We start from the raw sequence: 21,792 nt of genomic DNA, 5'->3' as shown, positions 1-21,792 counted from the left end.
TAGTTTTCAGTGGCAAGTACCTACTTTTAGATAACACTGAGGTATAAATGGAACAGTCTTGTTATGATGTACTGAAAGAATGAGGATGTGAGTAGTACCTGTAATATTTGATAACCAGAGCTGCTTTTTCATTTTTGACCAGTGTATCATAAGGTCATTAAAAAAAAGTGAAGGAACCTTTGATTTCAAGCCCATTTACAAGAAAAATGCTATATTCCTCAGACCTTGTTCCACAATGATTAGAAGCGTTAGAGTAAGCAGATTATGCTTATAATTTTAAAGGTCAGATTTTATAATCCTTTTCACTCTCCATCCTTTTTGTCAGAGCATTTAGAACAGCAAGATCTGTTTTACAGAAGGAAGAGCATGTTTCAGTAATTATCATGAAGCATACAATATTGTAAGCATATGCTATGGGAAACTGAACATGATGGTGATTCACAAGCAGTTTATCGTCCTGATAAAAACCAGCATGAAACCTCTATATTCAGTCTGAGGCCAGTGGAATCTTTTTACTCCATATTTGCTAGGGCTATATATGTATTTAAGTGAGTTTAAACAGGGGAGTGGCAAGGGATGTTTCATAACCTTATAGGTGATTACAGTTTATAGCCAAATTAGCTCTTGAATTACATTAGCTGAAATCAATGTCTTCTACTAGGTGAACAGACTGTTCCATAAAACCTCGACAGATAAAGCATTAATAAGTGTCAGAGCTGACTTAGTCAATCGAATGATTTGCTGACACTTGTTTTTACCACAAGCCTGCACTTTCAAGTTTAGTGCCAAAGGTTCATTATATATAGCTGAAGACAGCAAATAGATGATCTCTTTTTGCACAGATTTCTACCTAGCTGCCTGTTTCACTGTCTCCTCGCTGGGGCAGCATTTCTGGTCAAGAAATTGAAAAGCATGGTGAAGCTACAGTTGCCCAATCCTGGCCTGGAGGACAGGATACCTTCCCTTGAAGAACTTGAGGTCCTTGAGAAGGAAGAGGCAGACACCAGACCAAAATGGGATAACAAGGCTCAGTATATGCTGACATGTGTAGGGTTTTGCGTGGGCTTAGGAAATGTGTGGCGGTTTCCATATCTCTGTCAGAGTCACGGAGGAGGTAGGTCTTTAATATATCTTAACTGGCTTTGTCTATAAACTAGGTTTAATCTCTTTTGGGAAACAAATAGTGGAATATGTTTAGACCTGGTCAGTTCCTATAATGATGTTCACATATAGAAGGTTATTTCCCAGGTTATGTATATCCACTGAAGTCACATTAGTGATGGAGAAAAAGGAAGGGACTGGTTTTATTTCAGGACGCAGGACTGATCGAATCAGTCTTGCACTGCCATGTACATAATGTATTTTCTTTATCTAAAACTAATGTTACTTTACATACATACATATATATATAGTGTTTATTTAAAGTATTAATAAACTACTTGGGAATATGATTCTGGTCACGATGCCAATGATCATTTCATAATGGTGCTTTCATAGGTTTTGGACTGATCTGTGTATCAGCTGTAGGGCCAGTGTGTGTAATTTTTGATAGAAGTAATAGTGTGAAAGCAGTTAACGTTAAGGACATGGTATTAGCAGCTGGTGTTAAGTCATTTGAAATCCGAATGTATGCCTCCAAAATCCATGGCACTTGTTGACTTCTCAACTTCTTCTACTTAGAAAGTGGGCATGCCCAGTTTCCCAGGGTTGATTTATAGTCTCTTTCCTGCTTTTCTATCTATCTTTCCTCATGTTCTAGCTGTATGAAATGCAGCTGAAAAATGAACGTCCAACAAACACAAAGAACTTGGTGTGGATCATGGTTTTGTGACTGATGTCAATGAAGATTTATGAATTGCTTGTGTGTGTCTGTCAGTACTGTGTTTCAATTTATCCTTTGGCAGAAATTATTTTTCTTTCTCATTATCCTGTGGCTTTGATTGCAAAGACACTCTGAAGTCTGGGTTCAGCTATCTCCAGTTGGAAATATGTATTTACTAGACATTTTGGAAAAGTTTTGCTTTAGTATTTGCCACTCAACATGGTAGCCAAGACGATTCATTCATCTTTGCACTTGTGTGGACCACTCAGGGACACAGATGTGTCTCTGTAACAGAGTAGGGGAAAACCACAACCTTCATCCAGTCTATTACAAAGCATATACACCAAACTCGTGCGTGAGCTGAGCAAGCTCCATTTTCCCCCAGTCTGTCCAGTGCCTTTACCCTGGATGGTGTATGTCTTCACAGTTCATGTCTTCAAGGTACTACACCACAAGGTCTTCACTGAATCCTGGATGCAGAGCAGCAGGAATCTCTGCTGCTGCTCTGTTTCACTGGAGATGGGGATTATGCTGCACCTCAGTCTGTCCCTGGTATGACTGTTTTATAGACTTTTAAAGCTCACTTTGGATTTTATGGTGGATTATGGCCGTGCTTTAGGAGACAGAAAAAAATACAGCTGTTTACTACACAGTAAATACCTGCAGAGAATAAGAAGTCTTTGTGATCACATAATTAGAGGTTGTCTCTTAAGGTGCATACAGAATCAAGGCTGCATAGACAACTTCATGAAAACAGTTTCTAATTTCTAAGGGTTGGCTTTGCTATCTTAACTTCTTTCTTTTTGAAATAAGAGTTACACGGATGAGCATTCGGAGTCATTTAGCGCTGGTCAGGTCTGGTAGCAAAGACGTAGCTAGTCAGTATTTCAGCAAGGACACTCCTAAATGAGGCTAGATGTCCACTTACCTTGTGAATCAGTGTTTGTACATGTTATATTCCTCAGGAAACGTAGCCAGACTACAGTGTAGCATAAAATCTATCCTTGTAGTACTTGGACTTCAAGGAAGGTGGATTTCTTTTCTCTGCAAATAGACTGTAGTGAAGGTAGTTAAGAGCACTGAATTTACAGCTAGCTTGCCTTTCAAAAACAAATCAGTTGTTACATAATTTGGCCACTTCTGTTGTCACAGATTATGAGTCTATACTTTTTAAAAAAATTATATTTACCCCAGTCCAAGTTAGTAGAATAAAGCACATTTTATCTTTTCTATGTCTTGAAAGTTGTAAAATGTATCATTACCACAAGTGAACTAGATTTCAATATACACACAACATAAAAGCCAGTGTTTGCCACAGTGCTTTCGCCAGCTTAGTGAGATAGACATTTCCTTTCATTTGATAGCTTTCTCTGACATTGCTTATAGCTTTTGTTTAATCTTTATTGAGCAACATGTCATTTAATCGAGTGTTAAACATTTTGTTCCATACCTGATTAGTATTATGAAAAAGAGGATGCATGTTTAATGTTTAAACTGTTGATTACAATAGAAGTATTTAAGTCTTCAGCTCGCATTTGTCTGCACTAAACCTTGCCACTATGTGAGGGAGAACCTGTTCATCTCTGTGCATACCACACTGAATGAAGTAGCACTAATGGCATTGGCAGTCCCTTGCTGGTTTCGGCACCCTCACTACAGTTCAGGTCTAAGAATATGATAGCATAGAAAAACATTTTTGTCTGAATTTTACCTGTCTTCTCTTTATGAGAAATTATGTGAAAACAGTAATATTTCTTTCAATTTCACATTAGAAACTCTTATATTAAAGAGAGAGTAATAGATGTTCAACAGGTGTTCAAACCAAATATTATACGTTCTGAAATGCAGCACTGAAACATGGTTAGAATCTAGTATTCCAGCTGAAAGGTTTTCAGACTGGAAGACTGCCCACTGTTTATATACATCTGTACAGCACTTATTTTCAGAGCATTGGTTTACTTGTTAGGTTCATGAAATTGTGACAGCTTAAAAACCATTGTTTCTTTTAATGTCCTGTATAGCAGCTTTGCAGAGTCGTTATCACCATTTTTCCGTTATAGCTTCCTTCAGTAAGCTAGGGGAGAAATTGAGAGAAACAGAAAATACAGCGGAGTTGGATTTCTGAGCTGGCTGTTAGAGTTGAATCCTGTAAAGGAAAGAACCCAAGAAAGAGGAGAAGCGGCATAAACAATTCAGAACTGCCACTTTATTTCTCTTGCAAATCTACCATATTCCAACAGCTAAATATTAGTGGTTTTACTTATTTGCTCAGTTCTGACATGGCACACACTGCATTTTTAACACATCAGTTACACTCTACCATGTATAGTGTGGTAGCTAGAAATGTTTTAGTTTTATATGTTTGTGTAGGGGTATAGATCATGCAGTTCAGGTGTATACACACACCACATAGTTTGTATCTGTGGTAACAAAAAGATAGAGATAAACCTTCTCCATTTGTATCCATCCCAGAACCCGGTCTTTATTTCCCAGTGATTCTAATGTAATGAGAAAGCTTGGGAGCTGTGAGCACACACTTGGACAGCACACCTTTTTCTTGTGATAGATGGCTCCATGAGGGCATCCTTCCCCCTTTCCATGGCTGCACAGGAAGGCCATGGAGTCCCTTTACCTGACTGCTTTTAAAGATGTGTCATGCTTAAATACTGGTTTTATGACATCATAATAAATATATCTAAGTATCTCAAGGCCTCAGGAAATCCCCTGAGGCTAATAGAGTGCTCACAGCATGTTCACCACAAAAGATGGTTCAGTTCTGAAAGCCTTGCAGCAAATTTGATGCAGTGTGCTGCCCGCAGGGAGTGTTATGGTGCAGGGACAGAGCTGTTGCCGAATGTCACTGCCTTGGAGCGTGAAGCATCATGTCTACACAGACTGCAAGAGCTGTGTGAGTGGTGGTGTGCTTTGCATTTAAGGTTTGCAAGAATGTCTTAAGCAAGTTAAAAATGAAGGCCAAATCCGAATATCAACTTTTTATCATTCGAATATCAACTACTTTTTACCGAAAGTGGAAAGCTGATGCCTTCTAAAGGAAATGATTTTAATGCTGATCTTCCTTTCCTTCTGCTAACAGAGATGGTAAGCACCAAACCCATTTTTTCTTTGACAGGTATGATAAGAAACAAGTGGTCACAGATTGAAAGGACTATAAAGCATGTGCATTTCTTTACGCAACAAGATCTTTGATCGGGGGGGAAGTTCTAATGAAGTCCTTATGTGATCTTACTGTGACCTGATGAAAAAAAGTGACGTCTCTAATAGGAGCAAAAATGGTTAAGCAATGCACCTTAGCAGAACTGACTGCTGGTCCACTCTTCATTTCAATAGATGATCTAAAATCACTGCAAACCAAGTTTCAAAGAGGGACAAGGACTTGCCCTGAGTGCAAATGAGGAGTACTTGAATCAGGTAGCTGTACAGATCCATCTTCTGGACTTAATTACTACTATTGCTGAGAAAGGGCTTTACCTTTCTCAGCAATAGTAGAGATAAGTGAGATTGCAGTACAGCAGAGGCATATCCAGCATTCAAGAGGGAATGTAGAAAAGATCCAAATGGAGCAGCCATACGAATTCTGTAGGGTCAGGTTTCAGACTCTTAGGAGGTGTCTTGTGCTTAAAACAGGGAATGCTCTGGAACTAAAAATCGCTGGTATAAACACAATTATCTTGCCCTTATCTCATCTTACCCTCTTGAGAGCTCCTGGACAGAGTGTGATATGAGGGAAAATGTGTGCCAGCCTGACATGAGATTGGAGAGCATGACATATTTTTGGCAGCTTGCAGCTCCACTCAGTGGTAAGTAACTTTCTGTGAAAGGCCAGAGGCCATGTGTGTGGAGGTTGTTCCCGCTGGCTCTTCCACATAGAAAGGAAGCCATTGGGATGTAGTGGGACATATCAACAGTGAGAGGGCACTCATCATGTACATTCAAAATCTTGTTTTCTAGGACAGCAAGAATAAGACAATTGGGAGAAGTGTTATTCACAGAAATAAGGAGGGGTTTCACTAGAGAACAAACTCTTTGAAGCCAAATCTGCATGTACTGCATGTCTAATCAAATGAAGAGGGACCCTTATGTGCACGTCAGTGCATGTTCCAGCACAGCTAAGCAAGTCCCTAAACCACTGGCGAGTAAGCACCATGCAGCAGCTTGCTCAGCTCCCACCTGCTGAAGACCCTGGAGCGGTGGGAAGACAGAAGGGAAGAACTTTGTTTTGGAAGATATCCCAGTCCCTCTAAAATTGCCCTATATGTTTCGTGTTTGTTATCTGAAAATATGTATCCAGAAAGGAGCTGATTGTTCTAGCACTGATACTGTTTGTAATGATACCTCAGCTAAGACTACAGTGCTAAATTTGAATTTGCAACTAGAGTTCAGTTTCCTCAGATCTAGGGTTGACCACCATACTTCATTCCTTTGTGGCATTGCAAAGCAGCCACTTTCCTCCGAGATCAGAGAACATCAGCTTGAGGCTCCTAGATCTAAAAGGTAGCTGCTCCCCATTAATGCAAGACTTTTGTTCTTGTAAAGACTACGTGGTATCTGGAAAAGTGAATGTGAAAGAAAACAAACGGGATACTGTCCTCTTTGGTGGTGATACCCATATAATCCTTTTCCTGAGGTGATAGATTGACACAAGAGAAATAAAGGAAGAGTCAGCAAAGTTGGAATTTTAGCAAACTTCTCTACAAATAACAATTCATAATGAGTCCTTCAGTTTTTAACTAATAAAAAATTTCCCAAGTCAGTCATACTTCTGGCTCTCCTCTGAAACCTTTTCAGTTTGTCAGTCTCCATTTTCACAGCGATAGCCAGTTTTTAATGCAGGCAAGATGAGCTACACTGATTTTATAAGGTGTTAAACTTTTAGTAAGAAGTTTCTGTGTTGCTAAATGGCATACTTTATACAAGTCTGAGAATAGCATGCCCATACAGCTACCTTTGCCAACTGGCGTCAACAAAAAATGTCTTTTCTGGTGCATCAGTGATTAATCATTCAACCTGAAGTGTGGCATGTGCATTTTCAAAGTGCTCAGCATTTTTAATAGCTTTTTATGTATTCAAAACTACTGATTTTGATTAGCAAACCTTAAAAATGTCAGTGAAAGACAGGTGAGTAGCTAACATTACTTGAATTCCATAGGAGTGGAAAGCAGAAAGTATAATTGGCTGGTTTCATTATAATAGTGGCCACTTGGTACAACCATATTGGTTCTAGCAGACTTTACTGAAATACATAGAAAATGAAGACTTCGCTGTAATGATAATTTCTAAAACTCTGGTGTAGACAACATCATAAGATACCCCATGGAGTAGACAAGTATGCAGTTCAGCTCTTCCAAAAGCCATTCAACTGCCTTGAATTCCAAACTATAGTTTCCATTCTTCAACTTTCCTCTTTTCCTCGCTAACTGATTTTCATTTTACACATGAGGAAAAAGTCAGCAAGTACCCAAGCAGGAAATGTTCACATGCTGGTTTGCATTTTTATGCGCTGAGATTATGTACTACCTATAATTAGAAAGTTAAAGGCTTTTTGCAATGACAGATAACCATAATTCTAGTAAGCAGCAGTATAAAAGCATCTGCACTGTGGCATTCTGGTGTGGAATGTTATCTCCCAGGTCTTAGATACACTTTATTCAGGAAAAAAATAATTTAGAATTGTCCTGTACCAATCAGCCTTGTCATAATTATCAAGGTTTGAACCCTGTACTTCAGAACTCTTCTACTCAAACATAAAGGCTGTTGAACGCAGCTGCTGCCAGGAAGTTACTGGTTACTTTATGCAGACAGTCCCAGTCTCCTGACTAATCATTTGTGGCATTTTGATCAGTTCATTCAAATACTTCACATACTTTTCATGATTCACAGTTATAACACCTGAATCCTTTCCAGAAAGAAAAGGAAGTCATTCCAGGAAAGCAGCTACCTTTCCTCCGCTTGCAACACAAAGGGGGTTTCTTCAAAGCTTAACCTTGGGGCTGTATAATTTCTGTTTATGTTTGTCACTTGGGAAGAGTAGGAATTCCTACCTGAAACCACATCTGTAATCAAGTCCCATGCTTGGGCAATCAGGCAAAAGCCTTGCTCAGAAACCAGAAAAGGTTTCCACAAGTATGCTTTCAAGTCGCTTGCTATGTCAAAAGCCCTACATGTCTGTGGTTTTTGCAGTACTTCACTGATAGGAATATTTTGTTTCTTTCTTTTCCATTTCAGGAGCTTTCATGATCCCTTTCCTGATTTTGCTAGTCTTGGAGGGTATCCCCCTGCTTCACCTTGAGTTTGCCATTGGCCAAAGGCTGAGGAGAGGCAGTGTGGGTGTCTGGAGCTCTATCCACCCTACCCTGAAAGGGGTTGGTAAGTCTGAAGAGGATACAAAAAGTTAACCGAGAAAGCATAAGTCTCTGAACTCATAATGGGAAAAGCAAATCTTCAGGACTTTATTCTGGTGTGCCATAAGAGATTCTAGGATCTATTACTTTTCCCTTCTTACTAACTCTCCATTGAGAGGTCAAACTAATAATGACAAGGCACTACAACAATTTAATGTCCACATTCCCAGGTACTGTGGGCCCAGTTAAAACCTTTCTCGAATTTGAGACAGATTTTATGTTTAAGAGAGATATTTTTTGTATTATCGATATTCACCGTTTTTACCATTAGGTTGAATGTTTAAGTGTGCCAAAACTTTATTCTGTAACTGTTCTAGGGATAAATAATAGTTAATTCTTTCTTTAAGCTAGTTTACTAGACTTTAGTTCCATATAATGTTACTTTCCTACATTTGAGATGTACCATGTCAAAAGCCATGGACACAGTATTTTGCAGAAATTCTTCACATTTGTACTAGACTTCTGAGTATTCAAACACTCCATCTAACAATGCAGTTAAAGCCGCATTATGCACACAGCGTAAAACACTCCACAGATAACTCGTAACACAAGAAACTCGGAAGGTGCCATTTGAACACCATGAAACACTGGGAGGGTGACCAACCACTGGCACAGGTTTCACAGAGAGGTTATGGAATCTCCATCCTTGGGGATACTCAAAATCTGCCAGGACATGGTCCTGGACAACTGATTGTAAGCAGCCCTGTTTGAGCAGGGGGTTGGACCAAGGATCCTGTCCAGCCTCAGCCATGCTGTGATTTTATGATTACCACACACTTGAAAGGGAAAAAACACAACCATTATGATGGCTGTTGGCATCCACCGGATCTGTAAATCAGTTACAAAACTTAGTTGCTCATTGCATCTGGAATTTTTCAAACTTCTTTAGAAACTAAGAGCCTACAGGAGCTAATTGTTAGCATTCACTGCTAACAAATACTGCTAACTCCTCTGCCAAAGGGGTCAGCAGAGATTGATTACAAGTGGAGGAAGAGAGGTACCAGCTTGAGCCCTGAACCTTTTCACAGACTGTGCCTCCTGGCAGCCATCCATCCTATACAACAACACATATGCTGACCTCCGCCGTGACACTGTGACTTCTAAATGGCTGTCAGCTTCAATTTCAGAGTAGTTTTAGGCTATACTTCTATGTAGGACTCACCTGTCCAACCTTTAGGGGACAAATTCACTGTGATTAAATCTAAATCCAAAATAAAGAGAGGAGAAGGGAAAGGCTATAAACCCTGGAATTATGGCAGGGAGAAGAGCACAGAAAGGCTGAGGCTCATACTATATGTTTTGATATGTCTTGAAGACAAGAGTACTGAAACTCACATAGTGTTCTGATTTATTTTCTTCAGGCATAGCAGCAATGTTTGTATCCCTCCTGGTGGGTTTATATTATAACACTATTATTGCCTGGGTAATGTGGTATTTCTTCAACTCCTTCCAAGACCCCCTGCCTTGGAGTAGCTGCCCTCTCAATGCCAACAGAACAGGTATATTTTATGACATATTGTATTTCATCGCACAGCACATTTCTCTGTTTCTAGCAATTAGCCTAATTGAGTTTTTCTGTCATACAACAGTAAGGCATGCCAGCCCTGTCAGGAACAATGTTCTGTGTTCTGTGTTCTGTAAAATTTCACATTCTATGAAATGCGACCAATGCTTAATCTTTGAGACAAACTTTGACTTTTTATATGAAACTTCAGGGCTGATTTTGACAGATGTTCACACACAGAATACTCACAGAGTGCAACTCTAGCATAAACATGAGCATTTTCCAGATTCAGACAGTGTGTTTCATCCATCTCTTCACCAATAACCCTCTGTTAGCATACTGAAAAGGGAAAAAAAAATATTACAAAGCATAGTCCACATGAAACACCTGTATGTCTCAGTATAGCAACAGTCCATAGCAGCTTTGTTTTCCATTGTAAGCCTGACATGAAACTGAAGCAGGCTTTCCTGGTGGGTCAGTGAACAGCAATTCAGAGAGCTTTGCTCCTCTCCTCCCAGAACAGGTATAAAAAGCCATATATAAGAGCAGGCCAGGGCAGAATACTGCACAGGTCAGCACATTCCAAGGAGCTGGGAATGCAACCTGAGCTGACAACATCTTGAATGGTGCCCCATAAAACAGAAAGAAAAGGAATTGCTGATCTGAAGGAAGTGTGGGAGGGGAAGAGCTGCCTGGATGCAGGAAGCTGTGGGCAGGTCCTCACACGCCATCAGGGAAGAAAAACCAGGATGCATGTGGAAATCCCAAAGTTGGTTGGTTTTTGCTAGGAAGTGTACAATCATAGGAAAACATCAGCCTAACTGTTTTTCTTCTACTTAACATAAAAATCCATGCAATGTACATACATTTATACTCAGAAATCGTCCCCAGTGTTTCTTTGGCACAAGCGGTTTCTAACCTCACAGTTTTGTAGAAAAAAAAAGAAAAAAAACATAAAGATAGAAAAGACTTTGGGTGAGCTTCATAGATTTTATCTTCATGGTTGCATTAATAGAAATAACAATGAAATCCGTATTAAAATCCCTGTTAAACAATTCTCTTTTAAATCTCTTATTTTTCCATGAAACCAACCTCTAAGACTCTGAAATTTGGAAACAACAAATTCGATGCCATTAGGTGGCATAATTTAGAGCACTGGTGTTTATTATTTAACGTCCTTCTTTTTTTTTCAAGTAAATAAAAAAACATAGAGAATGACAACCATTTTGTGGTTACAGGTTACATAGAAGAGTGTGCCAAGAGCTCTCCTGTAGATTATTTCTGGTACAGAGAAACACTGAACATCTCCACTTCCATTGATGATTCAGGCACTATACAGTGGTGGCTTTTGTTATGTTTAACATGTGCATGGGGTGTACTGTATGTGTGCACAATCAGAGGAATTGAAACATCAGGAAAGGTACTCTGTTTTTTGTTATTTATGAGATGATATCCATTATGCTGCTGTGATTCCTGATTCATACAGACTGAGTCATACTGTTGAAACCACCTGTTTCTTGAGTAAAAGCACATCTAAAACTTCATGTGTGATCACTAGGACTGCATTTTTAAGAAGGAAGCTAAATTTGATTTTATTTGAATTATGTGGAGATTTTTGACAGCAGTTTCACTTCCTTGTCCCTGTAGGTCCTAGTAAAACATTCGTTAGGTATCATCACCTTAACATTAATATTAATCTTAAATGCAGGATTGAGGAACTCTGTCTTTTTGCTATGGCCATTCTCTTCAAAACATACATGTACACATTTATTTGGGTTTGTGCTAGTCCTGAATATTACCTCTCTAAAACTGTGATCAATGCTCTGCGGCTCAGTGAAGCCTAAGAGCCCATACTTGCATTGGCAGCACCAACCTGATTCCACTGTGTAGATTATATTTTATGCTGCTTTTGAGTGATCTGATTTTAATATCAACAATGGGGATTTGTCTTAAATAGAGCACTGTAACTGTAAACATTTATTCTTAAAATGTTCTGCACATACTGTTTCCCTTGGACATAGTTTTCTTTAGTATGCTAATTGTGACTCACTTAAAACTTGCCATTATTGTTAGTCACAGTACCGTATTTATTCCCCCTTTCTTCCCTGAAGTGCTGTTTGTATTCCAGTGCTCTGTTTTATCGGAGTGTTTTATTTAAATGTTCCTTTTGTAGGCTGTCTATGTAACATCAACTCTTCCATACCTTGTGCTTACCATTTTTTTAATCCGCGGCTTGACACTGAAAGGATCCACCAATGGAATCGTGTATCTCTTCACCCCAAATGTAAGTCACTGCATGGCTTGTCCCTTAGTGAACACGATGTAGTTCTCTCTGTAATTAACAACTGATTGAAAATTAGTGCCCCCATCGGTGCTTTTCTATCACTCAGACACCTTTAAGATCTTGATTCTGGGAGGTGAATCCTTTGCATCAGATGTAAAATGTATACATACACACAGGCATTTTCTCCCTCTCTCTCTTTCTCCACTCCTCAGCAAAATCTGTTATAAAAATGGAAGGATCATCACAGAGCAATGGAATGGGATTGCCTTAAGGGGGCTTGCTTGCTTTTCCTGTATTCCTGTTAAGGACAAGTCTAACTTTATAAAGCACAAATCATAGTTGGGAGTAGAACCCTTCTAATCAGCGCAGCTTATATGGACAAAAGACCTAAGAGAATGGTTTAAATATACAACAGTTTTTAAACAAATTAAAAGGGGCTTAATTTTCCATGAGAAGATCCCTGAATGGTCATTATTAATGCTAAATAATAAACACCTTTTCTGGAAACAGGCAAGGAAGCTGTCAGCTGTTGAAAGTAATATGTTTATCTTCAAAATACTTGTATAAAACTTAGATAGGTTTTCTTTTGAAAAACAAAACAAAACAACAGCCAAAAAACCCACATCCAAGTTTGACCAAAGTATCAGCCTGTTTGTTGATATTCTTCAAAAATGGTGAGTTCTGCATGGCTAATGTTCTTGGTTTAATTGTTGTTTTAAATCCCTCATATTCGGTCACAATAGCAATGTTGCATATGCTTAAAGCTGTATGTCTGATGCCTCAGGTAACCGAGCTGGCTAACCCAGTGACGTGGCTGGATGCAGGTGCTCAGGTGTTTTACTCTTTCTCCCTGGCCTTTGGAGGCCTTATTTCATTCTCCAGTTACAACTCTGTTCAGTAAGTAGCCAGGCAAAAGCCAAATTTTATATGAATATTTCATTCTTTCAAGCGAAAAACTTCCACTTTTGCCCTATCATTACATTACATGGGACCAGGCTATGTTCCTTCAATGCCTGGTCATTCACAACTTAAGGAGGAAACTTGAGAAAGTCATTACATTCCCATGGAGATATAAGAAAAAACCCAATGCAAGTTCCAGCATTACACAGTGGAGTTGGGCTACCTGCAGTCCGACATCAGCTGATGGACGGTTTGGGAGTATAAACATCCCAGGAAAACCATGAGGTTTCAGTGCTTCAAGATTCAGTCATTCATAACAGGGAGGAGCTTGAGCATCTTAATTTCTTTGAAAGGAAGAAATCTTTTTATCAAGCCTGTTATTGAGAATCTCATGTGACAGTGGGAAAGCTGACACAAGAATACAGCAAGGAATTCCCATTCAGTGCTCTCCACCCAGTAGAGACCTATTTGCAATGCTACAAATGCAGACGGGCCACAGTGTCACAGGTCGTGGCTGGACAGGCTTGTCTTTTCTCTCCTCCTCTCAAAGGTGATCAGGAAATTAAATATGACATCAACTTAATTTCAGTAGTAATCTCTTGCCCAAGAGGAATGCGACATCTACAGCTTTACAGCCTTCTCATAAAACCATTAACTAATTTAATATTGATTCTTCATCTTCTCCCTCAGATGAAAGTCTCTTTCTGGCTCTGCAATTTTTTTGTCTTAACATAGATACATACACTGGCAAGAAGTGCCCGCAGCAGAGAAGTCTCTATGAGGCAGTTAAACTTTTACAATGGAACAGTTTCTCTCTCTGATGTTATCAGCAAAATGTTCCATCCCATTTCCAAAACCTGAGGACATTTTGAGCCATCTTTTGTCCAGCAGTCAAACACAACTGTTCCTAAATGCTCTTGGCTACTTCAATTTCACCATACCAAACTGCAATGGAAACTTTTGTTCAATTTTCCTTTGTGACTGCCTGCATCCAAACCCAAATTTTTCACCTTGCAGCAGAATACCCCAGCACCTAAAATACAGTCCATGGCAATGTGTGTCTGCAGACACGTATGACAGGCATGAAAAGGAAGAGGCATATTTTTTGCTGTTCATGTTTTACTTTCCATGACCTGGACATGGAAACAACTCAGGCAGTTATTACTTATGAACAGGATTGTTTCAAGAAAAAAATGACAACCAACCAACCAAACCCACCAACCAAACCCATGTCTGTTAAACTGGTCAAGTCACCAAGTTTTAATTCACTAAATCTCTCTCTAACAGCATTATTCATATACTCTTAGAGACTATACTGATGTACCAATGCATCTGTAGACTACTTTTCTGGTTAGTCTTGGTAGCCAGTTTTCAGTGTTTATTTTGGGAATGTGCTTGAAACCCATTGTTTCATCTCTTTGCATTGCAGCAATAACTGTGAGAAAGATGCTCTGATTATCTCAGTGATCAATGGTTTCACATCCATCTATGCAGCAACTGTTGTATACTCCATCATTGGATTCAGAGCCACAGAAAGATATGATGACTGTTTTGACACGTAAGTTATTGCAACCCCCCCTCCCCAGATTTATGATTTCTGAATTATTGCAGCTCTTGACCTACCTGGTATCAGACTACGTATTACTTCCAAAAGTTCAAATCAAATGGTACCGTTCCCATAGAAAATGGTAATTGCTTGAGCCACCTGATTTTCTACATAAATGTTGCATACGCGACCATATTTTGCATTATTCCCCAACATTTCTGAAAAATAACATAGAAGAGTGTATTCCACATTTTAATGTGGGTTTTTTCTAAACAATTCTTTCAAATATAACCGCAGTTATTGAAACAATTTCTACCTACATAAAGTCCGATTGTTTGTGATATCTTATTTCACTAAAACATGCTAAAATAGCTATAGTTTTGGAGGTAAATGTGAAAAATTAGTACTGTGCAACAATGTGTATGAAACAGCATGTCCTGAAGAAATGTGTTTCTTTAACCTCATGTTTTCACAGAACTAGTTTTGTTGAAACTTTTGCCTTATGAGGTTTACACCACATACTTAAGAAAACATGAAATAGATATTAGGCTGCTGCTGCTACATCTACTAAGGTTGATGTCAAACCCTCAAAGGTCTCCGATATTCTTGGCCAAACTATGTGGTTCTGCTTTGGAGATCACTTGCAATGAGACACTGAAACACTGCCCATTTTATGAGAGCTCTCCATGTCTAGGCAGTTCTGAGAGTCCTGCAAAGTCCCAGCCACAGCTGAATGACAGTGTAGGTGCCTCAGGTACTGCTAATGGCTCCGCATATTCCCTTGGGAAATTACCCAAATTAATTAATTACATTATTTCTATTCTAATTTATTAGATGGAGCTCCACCAATCACTGGAAAATTGGCTAGAAGCTTTGCAAAAAAAAACCCCAAAACGCACAAACCCAATGCTGAATTCACAATAACTGATGTTTGCTGAGCTGACATGAATTCAATATTCCCTGGCCTTTGTGTTAGCTCTATATTTAGGTTGCCTTTCGAAGAGCTTAAATGCTTAGGTCTTATCAGAGGTACCTAATTTTACCAGAGCAATTCAGATCCCCTTCTAACTGGGGCTGCCAGACCTTGTAGGTTCCAGTCAAGTTCTTCCACGGTCAGCTGTAAAAGTGCATGATGCTTACCTGTGGACACCTTACACATTCCCAGAACCTGCTCAATCTGGTAACTGGTGCCTCGCCTGCAGTGCAAAGATGGTCACGTAACCTCTGCACAGGTCCCTAGAGCATCCATCCATTTAGCTGTCGTCTGTCCCATGAAAGACACTCAGTCAGACTCATCATGGAAGAAGAAAGAAAGAATTGCACATGCAACCACTGGACTCTCCAGTTTCAAAGTCTGATCTTGACATCATGCTCTCAATAACTCGCTTGGTGATGAAAATAAATCCTGAGGATGCTCACAAATAAATAATTTCAAATTACTTGTATTTCACTTTTTCAGAAATATTCTTACTCTGATGAATGCATTTGATTTGCCAGAAGGTAATGTAACCCAAGATAACTTTGAACAAATGCAGCACCTATGTAACATGACTGATCCAATGACTTTTGCAAGCCTGAAGTTTGAAACCTGTGATCTAGAAAGTTTCTTGAATGATGTAAGTTTAATACCCACACTCATATCAATGCCATAAATATAGTGGGAACACACCAGTTTTTTAATTGCCTAATGCTTTTTCTTCTGAGGTTGTTTTTTATATAGTTGCACTGACTGATTGCAGTTGGCCTGGAACACTCTTGAACTAAAGGATTACTTTTGTTTACCACATTTCTCTTTTGAAGCTATAAACTGTTAATTCCTCTGAAAGGTACTGGCAACATGTCAGACTACCAACTAAAACCACAAGTGTTCTAGGCTGGTCAAATAGCAGCAGGCATTTCTCTAGAACTATCTGGTTGCAGCTGTGGTGGGACAGGATGACCACAGAAGAGACTCCCAGAGCAAGTAAGCAGATGGAGCAAGCCCTGTCCCAGTCAGTAGGAGCATGTCACAACACAGAAAGAATGGACCTGGACACTGGGGTTAAAAAGTCACAAGAAGGATCAAACGGTTGCACAGGGTTTTTTGGATGAAAAGGTGATGAATTGCAGATGAAAATAGGTGTCCATGAAATTTCATGAAATAGAATTCGTATTATAATTACAGAAAACATACTGCTGCATTAGGAGGTCTTTGTGAAAACAAAAGCCTAAGTATTGTGGTGTGGTGTAGCATATGCCAAGTATAGTGAATACCAATGTAAATGTCTGTGCTGTGTGATGTTAATGAGCCTGACATTGGAGCTTCTGAAATCTTCCACAGGGAGCTGAAGGAACTGGCCTAGCCTTTATTGTCTTCACGGAAGCTATCACCAGAATGCCTATCTCACCTTTGTGGTCCATTCTCTTCTTCATTATGCTCTTCTGCTTGGGTTTGTCATCTATGTTTGGAAACATTGAAGGTGTGATTGTACCTTTACAAGATCTTAAGATTATAACCCCAAAAGTGCCTAAGGAGCTTTCTAACTGTGAGTGTTTCTTTTTGGAGACAAGTGAACCTTGGGTGACATGGTTTAGTGCCAGGTGTCCCTGCCCACGGCAGGGGGGGTGGAACTAGATGATCTTAAGGTCCTTTCCAACCCAAACTATTCTATGATTCAATGACCACCCCAGGGAATATCTTGTGTGCTGAAAACTCAACCCACCAGCCATCTGTTTGCTGATCTGGCATGGTCTTAAGACATAGATAACCTAGACCTGATAACCAACTGAAGGTTTTCTCATGTCCCCCAGTGGGACAGCTCCTGTGAGGTTGCTTCAGAGCCTTGCAGAGAGCTGCTTATGCTGTGGCTTGCCCATCAGCCTGCTCATGATGATTACCATCTCCTCCAGTGGGAATCTAGAGGATCTGACTCCTTCACCCAGGCATGATTTCTCCTAGGACAGCATTGCCCAACCAATGGAGGAAGAGGACCTGCTCTGTCTCCTCATCCGTCTCCCATTTTATTTGCAGCATCTCCCACCTGTGCAATGCTAGGAGAGTTGTCATTTTACTTCCATAGAAGCAGACCTCCTCAGAGTGCCATGAAAAATTAAGTGGTTACATTCAGGCTGCAATTGAATTAGAAGTTACTTATAAAGCTTTCTAGATATTGCAAAAATATCTTACTTGTTTTATTTTGTTTTCCTTATCTAAGTGTGCTGTTTTGTTCTTTTCACAGGTTTCATTTGTTTGGGTTCTTACCTGGTAGCTTTAATTTTTGTGCTGGAGTCTGGTAATTACTGGCTAGCTCTCTTTGACAGTTTTGCTGGCTCTATTCCCCTGCTAATCATTGCATTTTTTGAGATGTTTTCAGTCGTCTACATTTATGGAATAGACAGGTATGAAATACGAGTTAAAAGTTACTAGAAACTGGTGCATAACTCAGTTAGTTATATAACTGCAATCTTGCTACATCTCGATGCATTGTTCTGTCATAGAAAATACTGAGATCACGCAGCTGTAGTTCAGGGTTGTTTATCTGATTTAGGTTTCCAAAAGAGTTCTCAACAGCAAGAAAAAATGCTTGTGAAGAGTGCAGTAGGGATTTTTATTTGCACATGAAAGCTTTCCACCTTATTAATACATTATAACAGATAATGCTCTGTAATGACCAGCTAAAATAAACACACCCTTAAGATATTGCAAGACAACGTTAAGCATTAGCAAGTGCCCTAAAGTATAATAATATGAGTGCAAATAATTTAGTCTTAAAGTAGGCATCAGAATGTATGTATTTGCAACAGTTACATTAGTGCCACTGCAGCTCATTTACGTTTAAAATCTGGTGATCTTTACAATAAATCTTCCTCAGGAAAATTGCATTAAAGATTTAATTAGCAGGAGCAAATTACAAATACATTGGCACTGAGATGAAAGTTTAAAACAGAGGTATGTCCCAGGAGTATTTAATGTGACTGCTAAATGATCCTGTCCAAAGCAGGGATCTCCAGGCAGGCTGCAGATACTGTTTTATAGCCGGATGCAAATCGAAGGCTACAAAGATATGTAGAAAGCTGATAGATTCAGGACTTTATCAGTTGTAGCAGTGAGTAATTATCCCATCAACCTATAACCCTATCAGGTTCTATAGATGTAATAAATCAAATTCCACCATATTTCTATTTATAGTTAGTACATACTGAAGATGACAAAAGCATGGGGACTTCAGTCACCCACGGGTTTTGCTTGAACCTGCGCCAGCTGTGCTGCTTTTAGTGATGGGGTGAATGCTACATTGCTGTAGCCCTTTTAGAGTACAGAGCTTATCAGGGCTGCCCAAAGGTGGTCTTACCTGCTCCAGGTGAGCGTCTGTGACCTTTTTCTGAGAAAAAGGCCTTGGTAAAGAGATGACTGTTTGAAGGAGAGCCCACATGTTATCCATGACACTCCTGTGAACTACGCCTTGGGCATGCTCTGCAGTCAGGACATGGGCTCCATAGCATTTTAAGAATGACACCTAAATCTTAGAAGTTAGGGATGAAAAGATAAAATAAATTCGCATAGTAGTTGAGACTCAACTGAATTCTGTGTGTTGTTCATAGCTATAGGACCAATAAACTGTTCCCTCAGATGTATCCCCATGGGATAAGCTGGAAAGGCAGACAAGAGGACTAACAATAGAAGTCCAAATTTCCAAAATCGTTATTTTCAAGAAGTGCATGCACATGGTTCTGTATCATATGTAGAGGTCATAAATTGGTTCAGGACTGATGCAGGCAGTACCTCTCTCAACTCTGAGATGCTTACCAAAAGATTATGAACCAATACTGCAATGAGTTATGGGGAAAGTCCATTTCCATTGACTGTTTTGTGTAGCAACTATTTCACATGGGCTTCACTGACTACTTGGAGAAAGTACACTTCCAAAAACAATTTGCCTGACTTACAACAAATTCTACCTTAATTTGAACTACTTAGGTCTAACTCCTGATGTTATTATCAGTCCTCATTTCACACTGACATTGTGAAGTCCAGGGAATCCCAGCGAGGGGTAGTTTGGAGTCTCCTGTTTATGAGCAGGCACCCTTTGATCCTGATCAGTTTTTAGTGTCCTGAACTTCCTGTTTTTGTTTCTAGGTTTAACAAGGATATTGAGTTCATGGTTGGACACAAGCCCAATATTTTCTGGCAGGCTACCTGGAGAGTTATCAGTCCTCTCATTATGTTAGTTATCTTCCTCTTTTATTTTGTGGTGAAAGTCAATGAAGAGCTGCTCTACAGTGTTTGGGACCCTAGCTACGTAAGTTTATAACACCAAAAAAATTATGTACAATTATTGTCTCTATTCTTCTTTCATCTGAGTCACACTCAGTTATACGCAGCTTCCATCTGAAACAGTTTTCTAGTAAAAGACTTATTACAACACATATAGTAATAAAAAAAGGTAACCCTTAGAAAAATAAGACCTAAATTCAATTGCAATGCCTGCAGGTGGTGTCTGGTGACACGCCAGTAACCTTTCCAGAGGGGACAAAGCCAAAACATGAACCCAGTTGTCATGCAAGTCTGAAACAGGTGTCAGTTCCTGAGCAGGGTTTATAGAAGAGTCAGATATGTCACAGGCTTTCTATGTTGACAAAGGACCAAAACTGCGAGACCATTTTGATATTGCACTTGTTTCTGGGTGCATTTAAAATCACAGAGTGGCAGTGGTACTGGTTACTCATCACCAACCGAAGAGATAAATATTACTTAGTATTAATATCCAGGTTTATATTTTCATCACCCATTTTTTTCATATAAAATTTAAATTATAATTGCAGCAATAGGTTAGCTAGTGTGCCTTTCTGCGCCTTGCAGAATAAAAGGCTGTATGTCATACAGAGAAGGGCATATTAGAAAAAGTGTGCATCCCATCATTTTCTTCATCACCCTTTCACTTCCCCACCTGTCAAGCTCTGCTTTTTGTTCTCTGGCCTTGTACCAGTCACCATCCTTAAAGCAGGAACAGTCATGCAGCACGCTTAATTTGTAAAGATGAATTTTTGTTTCCACAAGACAGAGACAGAAAGGGAGTGAAAGATGAAGAAACGGGACTGCTTTCTTCTCTCTTCCTTGGTAACCTCAATTCCTTCTTAATAAAGTTGCAGCCTTCCTGCACCCTTTGATTTCAGCCTTCCCACACAAAGGCTGTTTCGCCACCAAGCCCTGGTGGCCTGTGAGCCTCCCCCCGCCCCACACTACTTTGAGCCCGGGAAGCGTGCCTGGAGGAGTCTCCCTTCCTGGCTCTTACACCTTTCACACCATCTTTTTTCCATAGCTTGAAGCAAAAATATGTCCAAACCAGGTGAGACTGACGTGGAAACTGATGTGGAATTGGCAAATTATTGTGCCACTGTGGCTAGCTACTGTTCTGATTCCATCCTTGATCTGTTGAATTACTGAATATGTACATGTTACCAGGTATTTGCTCCTCACGACTTTCTACAACTCTATTGTTTGCTCTTCCAGGAGATGTTCCCCAAAACACAGAAGGTTGAATATCCCAGTTGGGTATATGCTATTATTGTAATCCTCGCTGGAGTGCCTAGTTTGGCTATCCCTTCTTTTGCCATCTACAAAGCTATCAGAAATTGCTGTCAGAAAAAGAATGATCGTATGGGCCTTATGATCTCCACATCTGAGACTTCTGTTAATGGAAACCTAAAGTACTCAGCATAAAATCATTAAAAAAAAAAGTAGAAGAATTCCTTGGCAGTGAGAAAAGTAAAAAATATTTTTTTAAAGAATCCAGAGTTCATTTTATTTTCATAAGATGATAACTATGTGTTGTTTCCAGGTAAACATTTCTCTGCTTAACAATGTAATGCACTATGAAGAGTAAATGGCCTGGATTCTGGCAGCAAAGCAGCAACATTGGCAGGTGATTGGGGCGCCAGGCCTAATCATTTGTCCTCTTTTTGGTTTTGAGGACAGCTTGTTTGAAACTGGCTTGCAGTTCTCTGAGGACGCACTGCACTTAGCATATCATAAGTGACTCTTCCATGTGCAATCATTCTGGCTGGCTCGACAACATGAAGGGTAACTTAATACCGACTCCTCTTGCACATTAATTGTTCTTACTTTACATGACACTGTGTTGCACAAAGCCACCAATATTATTTGTCTCATGAAGAAGTTTAAAATATTTAATAAAAGCATTTCTCAATATGAGAATGACAGCTTGATTCATTTACAATTCTAGATATTTTATTAATTTCTTATTACTTCAGTATTCCCAGCAGATAGCACTGGTTTTGCTGATGACAGAAGAGATAATCTTGTAATAGGGCAGCAGT

At 39.5% G+C, this 21,792-nt stretch overlaps 1 protein-coding gene across 1 annotated transcript; it reads left to right on the top strand.

Annotated features, from left to right (window-relative positions):
• Positions 1-803: 803 nt before the first annotated feature.
• Positions 804-21,239, top strand: LOC133267087 (sodium-dependent neutral amino acid transporter B(0)AT1-like). The gene is made up of 12 exons (XM_061449020.1): positions 804-1,114; positions 8,066-8,206; positions 9,603-9,740; positions 10,984-11,165; positions 11,919-12,029; positions 12,814-12,926; positions 14,359-14,487; positions 15,935-16,091; positions 16,796-17,000; positions 17,694-17,853; positions 19,592-19,754; positions 20,966-21,239. The coding sequence occupies exons 1-12, from the start codon at positions 913-915 to the stop codon at positions 21,173-21,175; spliced, it is 1,911 nt and encodes a 636-aa protein (XP_061305004.1). The 5' UTR covers positions 804-912; the 3' UTR covers positions 21,176-21,239.
• The last annotated feature ends 553 nt before the right edge of the window (positions 21,240-21,792 follow it).

The sequence above is a fragment of the Pezoporus flaviventris genome, unplaced genomic scaffold (genome assembly GCF_033815535.1).
Source record: "Pezoporus flaviventris isolate CSIRO_AGI_PZ_B2104156 unplaced genomic scaffold, CSIRO_AGI_Pfla_v1 ptg000007l, whole genome shotgun sequence".
Classification (NCBI taxonomy): domain Eukaryota; kingdom Metazoa; phylum Chordata; class Aves; order Psittaciformes; family Psittacidae; genus Pezoporus; species Pezoporus flaviventris.
The sequence above is the reverse complement of the archived record's forward strand: the minus strand, read 5'-3'. Positions and strand labels throughout refer to the sequence as shown.

Bases quoted from the DNA above. Each gene is read 5' to 3' on its own strand.
- LOC133267087 (XM_061449020.1), top strand. From the start codon at position 913: ATGGTGAAGCTACAGTTGCCCAATCCTGGCCTGGAGGACAGGATACCT. The intron at 12,030-12,813 runs GTAAGTCACTGC...CTGATGCCTCAG, and splicing joins TGTATCTCTTCACCCCAAAT to GTAACCGAGCTGGCTAACCC. The intron at 17,001-17,693 runs GTGAGTGTTTCT...TTCTTTTCACAG, and splicing joins GCCTAAGGAGCTTTCTAACT to GTTTCATTTGTTTGGGTTCT.